Source organism: Cheilinus undulatus, linkage group 11 (genome assembly GCF_018320785.1).
Source record: "Cheilinus undulatus linkage group 11, ASM1832078v1, whole genome shotgun sequence".
Lineage (NCBI taxonomy): Eukaryota > Metazoa > Chordata > Actinopteri > Labriformes > Labridae > Cheilinus > Cheilinus undulatus.
Genome location: NC_054875.1, coordinates 649,310 through 664,397, shown reverse-complemented (window position 1 = coordinate 664,397; position 15,088 = coordinate 649,310). Strand labels below are relative to the sequence as shown.

The 15,088-nt window shown below is 41.8% G+C and overlaps 1 protein-coding gene across 1 annotated transcript in view; it reads left to right on the top strand.

The window, feature by feature from the left end:
• The window catches only part of myt1b (myelin transcription factor 1b), a 253,763-nt gene that overhangs the window by 175,782 nt on the left and 62,893 nt on the right, over nt 1–15,088 (top strand). Inside the window, 1 exon segment of the mRNA XM_041798549.1 lies at nt 14,662–14,768. Within this exon segment, the coding sequence (XP_041654483.1) occupies nt 14,662–14,768 (107 nt within the window).

The following is a 15,088-nucleotide window of genomic DNA, read 5'->3' as shown; positions in this document are numbered from 1 at the left end:
CATCCTGTCAAATACACTGAAAAATTGCCTTTTCACAGTTGCACCAATTTTCCCAAAGTTGCCAACATAGTCCTTCACCCTTTATGTGCAATTTAACATCTTTAAGAACCAACAGCTGCAGGAAAACTCCTACACTCGGTCTAGATTGCACAAACATGTCAGCAACAGTGACAGGAAGTGCAGGTGGTTGCCAACATGTCTGTGCAATTTTGACCTCGCTCTCTGGGTTGCTGGAATCTTCTGACACCAGTTTGATCCTCTAAATCCAATCAGATTATTTTGTGGAAATGTTGCCAACTTACTTTTGCAACTTAGACCTGCTTCCTCTTGGGGGGGGGGGGGGTAAAGGGTCAGTTTGACATCATTGAGAAGGGGAAATGTTGCCAACGTTTTTGTGCAACTTTGATGCTATTCTGAGTCTTTGGCTGCAGAGGATTGTGATGCTGTAGCTCTTTTTGACAAATATCAGAGCTGGAATGTTTGAAACAGTTCAACGTCTTTATCAGTGGAAATGTTGCCAACGTTTTTGTGCAACTTTCTCCAGAGTGTGTGAGTGTCTCTGCGTAGTTCTGTTCATCAGAAGTTGCAGGACTGTGGAGTAAACACTGGCGTCTCTGTGCTGACAGCCTGGAAGATGCAGTTGTGATTTCTTGTGTGTGTTTCCCAGCCCTAGGAGAGTCGGGGGTGTCCATTTGATCCTCTGCTGCAGCACAAACAGAGCTGATGCTCTCTTTAAATGTCAGAGCTGCAGAAGAGGAAAAGTGTGTGAGCTGCGTCTTTCTGTGCGCCGTGTTTGTCTTCACTCCCTACATCCACACCCCGCCCCGCCCCCTCCTCCCCTCCCCCTCCTCCCCCTCCCCCTCCCCCTCCTCCCTCTGCCTTGCTTAGATGGCCACGTAATGTTGTGTGTGCGCTCTGTCAGAGCACCTGCGTCCTAAGATGGAGGAAAGAGATGAGGATGGAGATGGGAGCGTTGTGTCAGCGCTGCAGCGGCCGTCCTCCCTCACTGACGCTCGATTCAAGTTCAGACTGAGCTCTGCTCTCACTCTAGTCAGCTGGCTTTAAAAACACTGTTCAACAAGCAGAGTTCAGTCCTCAAACAGGTCCTCAGTGATACATCTCTGCTGCTTTAGAAGAATATCTGAGACTAGAGATCATCTTTATTTCTGCTGTAAAGCTGTGTAGAAATAAAGACAGGAGAGATCAGCTGACAGTTTCTGCTCCTTCCTGTCTCCTCTGACGGCCGTTGGGGTTTAATGATCGAAGTTAAAGCGGTGACTTCTACAGATTTATCTGGCCTTTATTAGTGCTGATCATGATTAAAGATCAATATTCTCATAGATTTGTCTTTCTGTGACGCTCAGAGCTGATTCTGGGACTGTGAATGAACCTTTACTCACTGAAGCTTCCTCTCCATCCACGCTGAGCTGTGGTGGTAGATCTCTGCTCTCTGCAGTCTCAGAACCAGAGGAGGCCGGTTTAGGAGCTTTGAGGGACCATCAGAGAATCAGGAAGGTTTTAGCAACTGTCCTAAAGCCCTAAAGCTGATGTCTGTCCTCTCAGGCCAGTTTTACGGCGGACATTTCACCGTTCCTCAGTGAAGACGCTCCGTCATGGCTACAGAACGTGCCATGATCCTCCGTGGCCATGGCTCGAAGCGCCACCATGCTGGAGATATGTGGTTTTCTGACTGAGCTGCTACCAGCGAACGCTAGTGCAAAACGACCCAAAAGATCAAAGACTAAAAAAGAAATGATCAAAGACTTTAAATGGAAATGATCAAAGACTTGAAAAGAAAAGATAAAAAACTGAAAAAGAAAAGATGAACAACTGAAAAAGAAAAGATGAAAGAAAAAAGAAAATATAAAAGACTTAAAAAGAAATTATCAAAGACTTAAAAAGGACAGATCAAAGACTATTAAATAAAAGATAAAATATCAAAGACTAAGAAAGAAATGATCCAAAAATAAAAAAGGAAAGATCAAAGACTGAAAAAAGATCAAAGACTAAAACAGAAAAGATGAAAGACTAAAAAGGAAAGATCAAAGATTAAAAAAAGAAACGATCAACGCCTGAAATAGAAATGATCAAAGACTAAAAAAAGCAAAGATCAAAGACCAAAAAAGAAAAGATCAAAGACTAAAAACAACAAGATCAAAGACTAAAAAAGACAAGATCAAAAACTAAAAAAGAAAAGATGAAGACTAAAAAAGAAATAATTGAAGACTGAAAAAGAAAGATCAAAGACTAAAAAAGCAAAGATCAAAGACCAAAAAAGAAAAGATCAAGGACTAAAAACAACAAGATCAAAGACTGAAATAGAAATGATCAAAAAAGAAAAAGGAAAAGATCAAAGAATAAAATCGAAATGTTGAAAGACAAACAAAAGAAAAGATCAAAGACTAAAAACAAAACGATCAAAAACTAAAAATGAAAAGATAAAAAAACTAAAAAAGAAAAGATCAAAGACTAATAATGAAAGATCAAAGACTAAAAAAGAAAAGATCAAAGACTAAAAAATGAAAGGTCAAAGACTAAAAAATGAAAGATCAAAGACTAAAAAATGAAAGATCAAAGACTAAAAAAGACAATATCAAAAACTAAAAAAATAAAAACTCAAAAACTGAAAAAGAAAAGATCAAAGACTAAAAAAGAAAAGATCAAAGACTAAAAACAACAAGTTCAAAGACTAAAAAAGACAAGATCAAAGACTGAAAAAGAAAAGATGAACAGCTGAAAAAGAAAAGATGAAAGAAAAAAGAAAATATAAAAGACTTAAAATGGAAAAATCAACAACTGAAAAAGAAAAGATCAAAGACTAAAAAAGAAAAGATCAAAAAATGAAAAAGAAAAGATCAAAGACTACAAAAAGCAAAGATCAAAGACCAAAAAAGAAAAGATCAAGGACTAAAAACAAGATCAAAGACTGAAATAGAAGAAATGAACGACTGAAAAAGAAAAGATAAATTACAAAAAAAAGTTCAAAGACTTAACAAGAAATGATCAAAAAAGAAAAAGGAAAAGATCAAAGAAAAAAAAAGAAATGTTGGAAGACATACAAAAGAAAAGATCAAAGACTAAAAAAGCAAAGATCAAAGACCAAAAATGAAAAAGGTAAAAAAAACTAAAAAAGAAAAGATCAAAAACTAAAAAATGAAAGATCAAAGACTAAAAAAGACAATATCAAAAACTAAAAAAATAAAAACTCAAAAACTGAAAAAGAAAAGATCAAAGACTAAAAAAGAAAAGATCAAAGACTAAAAAAGACAATATCAAAAACTAAAAAAAGAAAAGCTCAAAAACTGAAAACAAAAAGATCAAAGACTAAAAAGAAAAGATCAACATCTGAAAAAGAAAAAATCAAAGACTAAAAAATAAAAGATGAAAGACTAAAAAAGAAAAGATCAAAGACCAAAAAATAAAAGATCAAAGACTAAAAAAGAAAAGATCAAAAACTAAAAAAGAAAAGATCAAAGACTAAAAAAGAAATTATTGAAGACTGAAAAAGAAAAGATCAAAGACTAAAACAGAAGAGATCAAAGACTAAAAAAGAAAAGATCAAAGACTAAAAATTAAAAGATCATAGACTGAAAAAAAGATCAAAGACTAAAACAGAAAAGATCAAAGACTAAAACAGATATGATCAAAGACTATAAAGGAAAGATCAAAGATTAAAAAAGAAATGATCAATGAGTGAAAAAGAAAAGAACAATGCCTGAAAAAGAAAAGATCAAATACCAAAAAAGAAAAGATCAAAGACTAAAAATGGAAAGATCAAAGACTAAAAAAAGAAAAGATCAAAGACCAAAAAAGAAAAGATCAAAGACTAAAAATGAAACGATCAAAAACTAAAAATGAAAAGATCAAAAATTAAAAAGAAAAGATCAAAGACTAATGATGAAATGATCAAAAATTGAAAAAGAGAATATCAAAGACTAAAAAATAAAAGATCAAAGACTAAAAAAGAAAAGATCAAAAACTAAAAAAAGAAAAGCTCAAAAACTGAAAAAGAAAAGATCAAAGACTAAAGAAGAAAAGTTTAAAGACTAAAAAAGAAAAGATCAAAGACCAAAAAAGAAAAGATCAAGGACTAAAAACAACAAGATCAAAGACTGAAATAGAAGAGATGAACGACTGAAAAAGAAAAGATGAATTACAAAAAAGAAAGATCAAAGACTAAACAAGAAATGATCAAAAAAGAAAAAGGAAAAGATCAAAGAATAAAATCGAAAATGTTGGAAGACAAACAAAAGAAAAGATCAAAGACTAAAAACGAAACGATCAAAAACTAAAAATGAGAAGATCAAAAACTAAAAAAGAAAAGATCAAAGACTTAAAAAGAAATGATCAAAGACTAAAAAAGACAATATCAAAAATTAAAAAATAAAAGCTTAAAAACTAAAAAAGAAAAGATGAAGATTAAAAAAGAAATAATTGAAGACTGAAAAAGAAAAGATCAAAGACTTAAAATGAAAGATCAAAGACTAAAAAAGACAAGATCAAAAACTAAAAAAGAAAAGCTCAAAAACTAAAAAAGAAAAGATCAAAGACTAAAAAAGAAAAGATCAAAGACTAAAAAAGAAAAGTTTAAAGACTAAAAAAGAAAAGATCAAAGACTGAGACAGGCTGAAGTTTTGATCAGACCATTACCAGAACTGTGACGTTGAACTGATGATGATTTTGGCTCTTTAAGGTAAAATCAGAATAGAAATAATGTGAGAAGCATTTGTGAAATATTTGACAGCAGAAATGTTCTGCTGCACATTTATCTTTATTTCTGCCATCCGCCATGTTTATTCTCTTTAACAATGATTTTACATGTTTGTAGAATAAAAAGAGAATAAATATCTTTAATTCCATAAATCATTAAACTAAAGGTTTCCTCTAAGTGGTGTCTAGGTTTTCTACTTTTGTTTTATCAGGATGGTTTCATTTACTAATAATTAAATTCTCTTTAAATGAAATAAAATCAATAAAATCCAAACTACTGCTTGGACGAAACATTCAGAACTGATCATCCTGTGATCAATAATCATGTCTGTCCTAAACTACCAATACTGTTGAACTTCTCGTGTCAACCTCCTGCATGCTCTTTAAATTGCACAAATCCATTGGTAACCTTTGGCAGCCGTGTACCTCAGGGAGTGAGGACTGTGTTTGTACAGGGACGTTAGAGGAGCTGATGAGACGGTCAGACTCCTGCTCCACGTTTCTGCTGTTCACACATCCCTAGATCCTCCATGGATCACATGAACATCAGAGAAGTAGTCCCACTGATCAAACCTGACGTTAAAACCCTCAGCAGGAACAGAAACCAGGGGATCCTGATGAATGAGTCTAAACTCAGGGTAGAGGTGACTGAGGTTCCAGCGCTGTGGCGATAAATCTGCAGCTTTTTAAGATTTGCTGAGATTTTAAACTTGTCCGTCTGTGCTTCTTGAGTTCTAGAGTGTTTTCTGCAGAACAACAATGTTTAGGGGTCTGTCACAGACCGTCTGCAGGATTAGACCCGAGCCAGGCTCAGCTCTGAATCTACGTTAACCACGGCCGGCCCTCGTTGTTCTGGTGTTTACTGGCGAGGTGCAGCCTACTTTCAGGGATTATTACAGAATTAGGTTATGGGAGCTGTGTGGGGCTGGACGCTCTGTTTTACTGATAGCAGGAAACCTCTCTCTTTCTGAGCCATGAATAGGCCGTGGTGGGGACAGCAGGTGCCAGAGGAGGAGGAGGAGGAGGAGGAGGAGGAGGGCAATAAACATGTTGAAGCAGCAGCTGGGGCCAAATTGCGCCCTCGTCATTCAGAGCCAATCAGAAACCTGAGCAGAACAAGCAAAGGTCAGGGCCGCACGCCTTTCAACCAGAGGACGTGTTTCCAATGAAAGCTTGTTAATAATGAATTTCATGCCCCGCGCTTAAAGAGAAATAAAAAAAGAGAGAAAGTTAATTAAAAAGTAAGCCAAATATGCAGCCGTGCTCCGAACGGAAGAGAGGAAAAACCCTGACGAGGAGAAACCAGGAGATGATCACAGAGAGCAGCCGGCGGCGCCCAATGCTCCGATTCAGGGTTTATGACTGAGACTGAGGGCTAGGGACGGGCGACGGGTGACGGGCACGGGAAACTGGGACGGGCAACATGGACGGGCAACAGGGACGGGCAACGGGCACGGGGAACAGGGACGGGCAACAGGGATGGGCAACAGGGACGGGCAACAGGGACGGGCAGGGATGGGCAACATGGACGGGCAACAGGGACGGGCAACATGGACGGGGAACAGGGACGGGCAACAGGGATGGGCAACAGGGACGGGCAATGGGGACGGGGAACAGGGACGGGCAACAGGGACGGGCAACATGGACGGGGAACAGGGACGGGCAACAGGGACGGGCAACAGGGACAGGCAACATGGACGGGGAACAGGGACGGGCAACATGGACGGGCAACAGGGACGGGCAACATGGACGGGGAACAGGGACGGGCAACATGGACGGGGAACAGGGACGGGCAACAGGGATGGGCAACAGGGACGGGCAATGGGGACGGGGAACAGGGACGAGCAACGGGGAAGAGCAACGGGGATGGGCAACGGGGACGGGGAACAGGGACGGGGAACAGGGACGGGCAACTAGGGATGGGAAAGCGTTTTTACCTGGGACAGTCAGAGAGAGGAGTATGGGGGCAGGCTGCTCCCCAACTTTTGGTTTCTGCTAATCAAACTAAGTCGACCATAAATCCTTAAAAAACTTAGTTTGGGTCTGATGCTTGACTTCCTCTCTGTGTCTCCACAAACCCCTGTACCCCCCTCAGCACCGGCCCGTCCCCCCTCATGGGCCCGTCCCCCCTCGGCACCTGCCCGTCCCGTCCTCTGAGCTCTAGATGTGGACGTGCTCTGGTGCAACAGAGTGTGATGCCCAAAGGCATGCTGGGAAGACTGTTTGGATTGTAAAGCGATCATGACTGGTTTTAACCCTGAACCCTTTAACGGTTCAGTCTTACGTGTCTCGGGTCTCCTGTTCCATGTTTGCTGATCCAGATCCAGGATCAGGTTTAGGTTTCTAAACTTCAGAATCATTAAAGTCCACAGCAGATAATAATGAGATATGTGGAAAAGAATGTTGTATTTAGGAGAAGACAAAGAAAATCTGAGCATTTCTTTGATAAAAATGCCACCTCCTGACGGTTGAATACTCTCTTTTTAATCCATCCCCCCCCCCCCCCGCTGAACCAAACCTCCCCAGTGAACGGCTAATTGTCTCCTACTCCTCCAATTTTCCTGTAAAATAACGAGCCGGTCTTTCAGGAGGCTGAGAGCGATCAAAGACGGGGAGCGAGGTTTCAAGCACGTTTCTTTTTTTAAATCTGCAGATGATCCAGATGTTCAAGTTTCACATAAAACAGCAGAAAAAAGGAGCATTCCGCCACTTTTTCTCTGGTTTGAACCCTCGGCCCTCCCTGATGACGCTGTTTCACTCTGTGTCTTATTGAATATTGTTTCTGCAGTGTGGGCGGGGTGCTGGTTAAACATGGAGGAGACGAGTGTTGGTCCATGCTGCAGTAAATAGAAACATGCATGATAAAGCTTAATGATCCTTCATAAATCCCTGCTCCTCTTTAGGCAAACCAATCTGATGTTTGCAGCGCTGCAGTGACTCTAGATGATGCTGACAGTCCAAGGCTCCTGATAGGTGTGTTATAGTAGGGTGGTAGACAGAAAAGCCAGATATGAGCTAAGACTGGGATGAATGAGTGCTTGTTTCTTCATGCAAAAAAGATTTGGGCTGTAAGTTCAGTTAAGCTGCTTTATTTAAGTGTGTGTGTGTGGGGGGGGGGTAGCGCAGCATAAAGAATATCGGGTGAAACAGCAGATGTCTGCTGCAGGTTGTGAGGATGTTTTTAAAGTGAGCAGGGATGCTGACACACGGCCTCCGGCTCAGAGTCCGGTTTTATATTTGGCATTTAAGGAGAGCTGCTCGGCCCCCGTCCTGCTCTGCTCGCTGTAAACGAAGGAAACGGAGAGAAGTGAGGAGTCAGACGACAGAGAGAGAGACAGAGACGGAGATGCAGACTAACAGGACTGCTGCTCTCATCACTTCTCCTCAGAGCGGGGAGTGAAAGTTGATAAACAAGCATTTTACAGAGTGCTGGCTGAGCTTTGGCCAGGTTTGCATGTAATGGGCGAAGTGGGGGGGGGTGTTTCAGGACCCACACATACACGCTCAGTCTTTTGTTTTCTCAGTGTTTGCTCTCTGATTGGTGCTGCTCCGAGCGTGCACTCTGCAGCTCTGCAGGTTAATGCACAGGACAGGAAGTGCAGAAAATAACTGTTTCTTTAAAGCAAGGAGAAAGAGGGATGGAAAAAAGAGAGATAAACAACTGGAATCAGTACGTTTACACGCAGTTAAAACACAGTCCAGGTATGGAGTCAGCGCGACTAGAATCAGTACGTTTACACGCAGTTAAAACACAGTCCAGGTATGGAGTCAGCGTGACTGGAATCAGTACGTTTACACGCAGTTAAAACACAGTCCAGGTATGGAGTCAGCGTGACTGGAATCAGTACGTTTACACGCAGTTAAAACACAGTCCAGGTATGGAGTCAGCGTGAATGGAATCAGTACGTTTACACGCAGTTAAAACACAGTCCAGGTATGGAGTCAGCGTGACTAGAATCAGTACGTTTACACGCAGTTAAAACACAGTCCAGGTATGGAGTCAGCGTGACTGGAATCAGTACGTTTACACGCAGTTAAAACACAGTCCAGGTATGGAGTCAGCGTGACTAGAATCAGTACGTTTACACGCAGTTAAAACACAGTCCAGGTATGGAGTCAGCGTGACTAGAATCAGTACGTTTACACACAGTTAAAACACAGTCCAGGTATGGAGTCAGCGTGACTAGAATCAGTACGTTTACACGCAGTTAAAACACAGTCCAGGTATGGAGTCAGCGTGACTGGAATCAGTACGTTTACACGCAGTTAAAACACAGTCCAGGTATGGAGTCAGCGTGACTAGAATCAGTACGTTTACACGCAGTTAAAACACAGTCCAGGTATGGTACCAGTATGCATGCAGAAGGCAAGGATGGAATGTTTCTTGACTTTAAAATATGACAGCATCTTCAAAGGCAAGGATGGAATAGTTCTTGACTTAGAGGATGACAGCATCTTCAAAGGCAAGGATGGAATGTTTCTTGACTTTAGAGTATGACATCATCTTCAAAGGCAAGGATGGGATGTTTCTTAAATTTAGAGTATGACATCATTTTCAAAGGCAAGGATGGAATGTTTCTAGACTTTAGAGTATGACATCATCTTCAAAGGCAAGGATGGAATGTTTCTTGACTTGAGAGGATGACATCATCTTCAAAGGCAAGGATGGGATGTTTTTTGAATTAAGAGTGTGACATCATCTTCAAAGGCAAGGATGGAATGTTTCTAGACTTTAGAGTATGACATCATCTTCAAAGGCAAGGCTGGAATGTTTCTAGACTTTACAGTATGACATCATCTTCAAAGGCAAGGCTGGAATGTTTCTAGACTTTAGAGTATGACATCATCTTCAAAGGCAAGGCTGGAATGTTTCTAGACTTTAGAGTATGACATCATCTTCAAAGGCAAGGATGGAATGTTTCTTGACTTGAGAGGATGACATCATCTTCAAAGGCAAGGATGGGATGTTTTTTGAATTAAGAGTGTGACATCATCTTCAAAGGCAAGGATGGAATGTTTCTAGACTTTAGAGTATGACATCATCTTCAAAGGCAAGGCTGGAATGTTTCTAGACTTTAGAGTATGACATCATCTTCAAAGGCAAGGATGGAATGTTTCTTGACTTGAGAGGATGACATCATCTTCAAAGGCAAGTGTGGGATGTTTTTTTAATTTAGAGTGTGACATCATGTTCAAAGGCAAGGATGGAATGTTTCTTGAATTTAGAGGATGACATCATCTTCAAAGGCAAGGATGGAATGTTTCTTGACTTGAGAGGATGACATCATCTTCAAAGGCAAGGATGGGATGTTTTTAGAATTTAGAGTATGACATCATCTTCAAAGGCAAGGATGGAATGTTTCTTGAATTTAGAGGATGACATCATCTTCAAAGGCAAGAATGGAATGTTTCTTAAATTTAGAGTATGACAGCATCTTCAAAGGCAAGGATGGAATGTTTCTATACTTTAGAGTATGACATCATTTTCAAAGGCAAGGATGGGATGTTTCTAGACTTTAGAGTATGACATCATCTTCAAAGGCAAGGATGGAATGTTTCTAGACTTTAGAGTTTGTCATCTTCAAAGGCAAGGATGGAATGTTTCTAGACTTTAGAGTATGACATCATCTTCAAAGGCAAGGCTGGAATGTTTCTAGACTTTAGAGTATGACATCATCTTCAAAGGCAAGGATGGAATGTTTCTTGACTTGAGAGGATGACATCATCTTCAAAGGCAAGGATGGAATGTTTTTAGAATTTAGAGTGTGACATCATCTTCAAAGGCAAGGATGGAATGTTTCTTGAATTTAGAGTATGACATCATCTTCAAAGGCAAGGATGGAATGTTTCTAGACTTTAGAGTATGACATCATCTTCAAAGGCAAGGATGGAATGTTTCTAGACTTTAGAGTATGACATCATCTTCAAAGGCAAGGATGGAAAGTTTCTTGACTTGAGAGGATGACATCATCTTCAAAGGCAAGGATGGGATGTTTTTTGAATTAAGAGTGTGACATCATCTTCAAAGGCAAGGATGGAATGTTTCTTGAATTTAGAGTATGACATCATCTTCAAAGACAAGGATGGAATGTTTCTTGACTTGAGAGGATGACATCATCTTCAAAGGCAAGGATGGAATGTTTTTAGAATTTAGAGTGTGACATCATCTTCAAAGGCAAGGATGGAATGTTTCTTGAATTTAGAGTATGACATCATCTTCAAAGGCAAGGCTGGAATGTTTCTAGACTTTAGAGTATGACATCATCTTCAAAGGCAAGGATGGAATGTTTCTAGACTTTAGAGTATGACATCATCTTCAAAGGCAAGGATGGAAAGTTTCTTGACTTGAGAGGATGACATCATCTTCAAAGGCAAGGATGGGATGTTTTTTGAATTAAGAGTGTGACATCATCTTCAAAGGCAAGGATGGAATGTTTCTAGACTTTAGAGTTTGTCATCTTCAAAGGCAAGGCTGGAATGTTTCTAGACTTTAGAGTATGACATCATCTTCAAAGGCAAGGATGGAATGTTTCTAGACTTTAGAGTATGACATCCTCTTCAAAGGCAAGGCTGGAATGTTTCTAGACTTTAGAGTATGACATCATCTTCAAAGGCAAGGATGGAATGTTTCTTGACTTGAGAGGATGACATCATCTTCAAAGGCAAGGATGGGATGTTTTTTGAATTAAGAGTGTGACATCATCTTCAAAGGCAAGGATGGAATGTTTCTTGAATTTAGAGTATGACATCATCTTCAAAGACAAGGATGGAATGTTTCTTGACTTGAGAGGATGACATCATCTTCAAAGGCAAGGATGGAATGTTTTTAGAATTTAGAGTGTGACATCATCTTCAAAGGCAAGGATGGAATGTTTCTTGAATTTAGAGTATGACATCATCTTCAAAGGCAAGGCTGGAATGTTTCTAGACTTTAGAGTATGACATCATCTTCAAAGGCAAGGATGGAATGTTTCTAGACTTTAGAGTATGACATCATCTTCAAAGGCAAGGATGGAAAGTTTCTTGACTTGAGAGGATGACATCATCTTCAAAGGCAAGGATGGGATGTTTTTTGAATTAAGAGTGTGACATCATCTTCAAAGGCAAGGATGGAATGTTTCTAGACTTTAGAGTTTGTCATCTTCAAAGGCAAGGCTGGAATGTTTCTAGACTTTAGAGTATGACATCATCTTCAAAGGCAAGGATGGAATGTTTCTAGACTTTAGAGTATGACATCCTCTTCAAAGGCAAGGCTGGAATGTTTCTAGACTTTAGAGTATGACATCATCTTCAAAGGCAAGGATGGAATGTTTCTTGACTTGAGAGGATGACATCATCTTCAAAGGCAAGGATGGGATGTTTCTAGACTTTAGTGTATGACATCATCTTCAAAGGCAAGGATGGAATGTTTCTAGACTTTAGAGTATGACATCATGTTCAAAGGCAAGGATGGAATGTTTCTAGACTTTAGAGTATGACATCATCTTCAAAGGCAAGGATGGAATGTTTCTTGACTTGAGAGGATGACATCATCTTCAAAGGCAAGGATGGGATGTTTTTTGAATTTAGAGTGTGACATCATCTTCAAAGGCAAGGATGGAATGTTTCTTGAATTTAGAGTATGACATCATCTTCAAAGACAAGGATGGAATGTTTCTAAACTCTAGTAATAATAAGCTATAGTTGGCGACTCTTGCAAAAGGGGGTGGAGCTGGCGAGGAGCGAGGGGGATAGTTGTTGGTGTGAATGAGTTCTCATGCTGATGTTGACGAGGGAGCAGCGTTTCTCACTGAGCTGAGGGAAATCCTCCAGAGTCGTGGTCCTTTGTCATGAAGGAACACGTTGAAGAGCAGAGACGTTTTCATGCTGCAGGTTCTTCAACGTTGAGACCATTCGTCATCGTTTGGTACTAACGAAACGTCTTCCTTGATTTTCAGTGTTTACTTCCTGGTTTTTGGCTCAACATTGTTGCAGCTTTGATTGACTTTGGGCGAGCTGAGCTGAAGCTGAGTTTTTTTTCCCTGAGGACGGACAGACAGAGAGTTATTGTAAATTCAAGGTTACTTCCTGTTTCATGGCGCTCTGCTACACAGCGTCCATGGAGGTGAAAGTTAGAGGGTACCTGTGTTTATATTTATCTGACAGAGTCAGATTTCAGCAGAGCAGTGCAGAGATGGAGATGCTCGGGGTTTTAGATAGAAAGCTGCACGCTATGTAACAGAAAGTGTTTGTTACTAGATCCTCTCTATGAGGGCCTAGATGGTTCCTGTGGCACACGGCTGTCTGCATGTCAGTGATCTAAGGGTCAGTGATGTACGGAGAAACAAGAGAAGACTAGAGGGAAGATCAGAAAGACAGCAGAGAGTCTGCAGCCAAGACGAGTCCACCTTTAGACGGCGTTACAGTCCTCTACACGTCTACTGTTACCCATCATGGATGCGGTCTCCTCAACAGGTCCAGACCGCTCTGATAGTATTCCAGAAACAGAACTTTCACTCATCAGGGATGTGCGATATTATCAGTGTAATATTTCTTTATTTCTTTAAACACAGCAGGTGTAATAAACAGCAGCATTGCTGGACCTGTCAGCTCCTGCAGCCTCATGTGCATGCCCCGCCCCCAGAGTTCCTTGACCTTTGGGAAATTTGACCCTGGTTCCTTGGATGGAGATTAGAGATGCATGAAATCACTGGTATATTAGTCTGAGCAGATCTGAACACTTCTGCCAGTATAATAACCCTGAGACTGTCCCATCAGGTCTAGGTGCTGGTCCAGGGACCCACACACTATCCTGAGTCCTGAATGAGGCCCAAACACATAGCCTTAGTTCAGGCGGGCTTGCATATGACTAAGATCAGCTGATCTCAGCTGAAAACTCCCCCAGCCTGGCTGCTCTTTATACCCCTCCTCCACCCCAGCTCCTCCTTTATTCTTCTGACTGAATCGTCCTGTTGTCACTCATGCCTGCTCTTAATGCTCCCTATGGAGGCCAGGAAGGACAGGGGGGTCCCAGAACAACCACCAGCAGCATCAGAGCAGATTCATGACTGATAATAAAGCTGCAGTGATGGTTCTCCTTCTAGAACTTTGTCCCATCTCCTCCAGGATCTCTGGAGCTCAGTCAGAGGGACCATCAGGTTCCTGGTCTCCTCTCTCACTAAGGTCCTTCTCCCCCGATGGTGACCAGCTCTAGAAGAGTCCTGGTTGGTCCAGACTTCTCCATATGAGAATTCTGGAGGCCACTGTTCTCTGGGGAACCTTCGGAGCAGCAGAAATGTTTCTGTGGCCTTCCTCAGATCTACGATTCTGTGTTCTCTTGGTTCTGAGTGTAGACGAATGAATGTAGACCCTGCAGCATCAGGATGTAGAGAGGAGTGGAGGTTTCTGAAGAGTTTCTGAAGGAGCATCACTGCATCCCTAAAGGAGATCAGTCCTAATAAAGGTTCTTAGTTCCTGAGAAAAGTTCCTCATCTGCTGTGAACTTCCTGTTTCTTGGCGTGGGTGGTGAGGATAAGATCATAAAAAACGGATCTGAGGAGGAGGAGGATGAAGAGCTCTTACCTTGATGAAAAAAGGGAGCAGGGCTGAAAAGACTGATTTATGTCTGATTCATTATTTACGGAGCATTCTGCACCCCCACCTCCCTTAGCCCCGCCCATCCCCCCATCACCGCCGTACTCATGCGCTCATACCCTGAAGAGCTTGATAAAAATGCGCAGATTTGATTGATTCTAATAGCGGGCTGACAGGGGCCCCAGCTGGGGCCCTCAGCCATGCCTGTGTGAGCTCCTTTAGTTAATAAAGCAGCGCCGTACGCTCCAGTGCCCTGACCTTCCCTTGTAGCCCCGCCCTCTCCAAACGCTGCTGTCCTCTGGTGCTGATGCTGTTGATTTCTATGACAACTGTGTTTTTCTCCCCCCCCCCCCCCGCCTCCTCCCCTCCTCTGTGCAGAAAATGAGTTCCGTGGCGAGCTGGTGAACCAGCGGTGGACACGAGGCGAGAGGACCAGCAGCCGCTGTCAGGCCTCCCAGAGACTGCAGAGCCGCCGACCAATCATGGTGAGTGACAGCTGCAGAGAGAGCTGCAGCCCCGCCCCCTCCCGTCCCCCTTTAACTTGATTCTCCCCCCGATCCCTAAGTCAGCGGAGAGAGCGGCGAGGGGAGGAGAAGGGAACCCAGCAGCACATCCAGCGCCACACTCCGCCCCGCCCACCCTGGCTTTAGTTAAGCTCAGCACGGCTCGGATCAGCACGGCCCTGCTCAGCGCTTCCTGCTGCTGACTTCACTCGCCGCCGTGCTTTTTGTGCAGAAACAATAAAACAGGAACTCATCCACGACCTTGAGCCGCGTTTCCTGTCCGTGATGGTCGTCTATAGAAC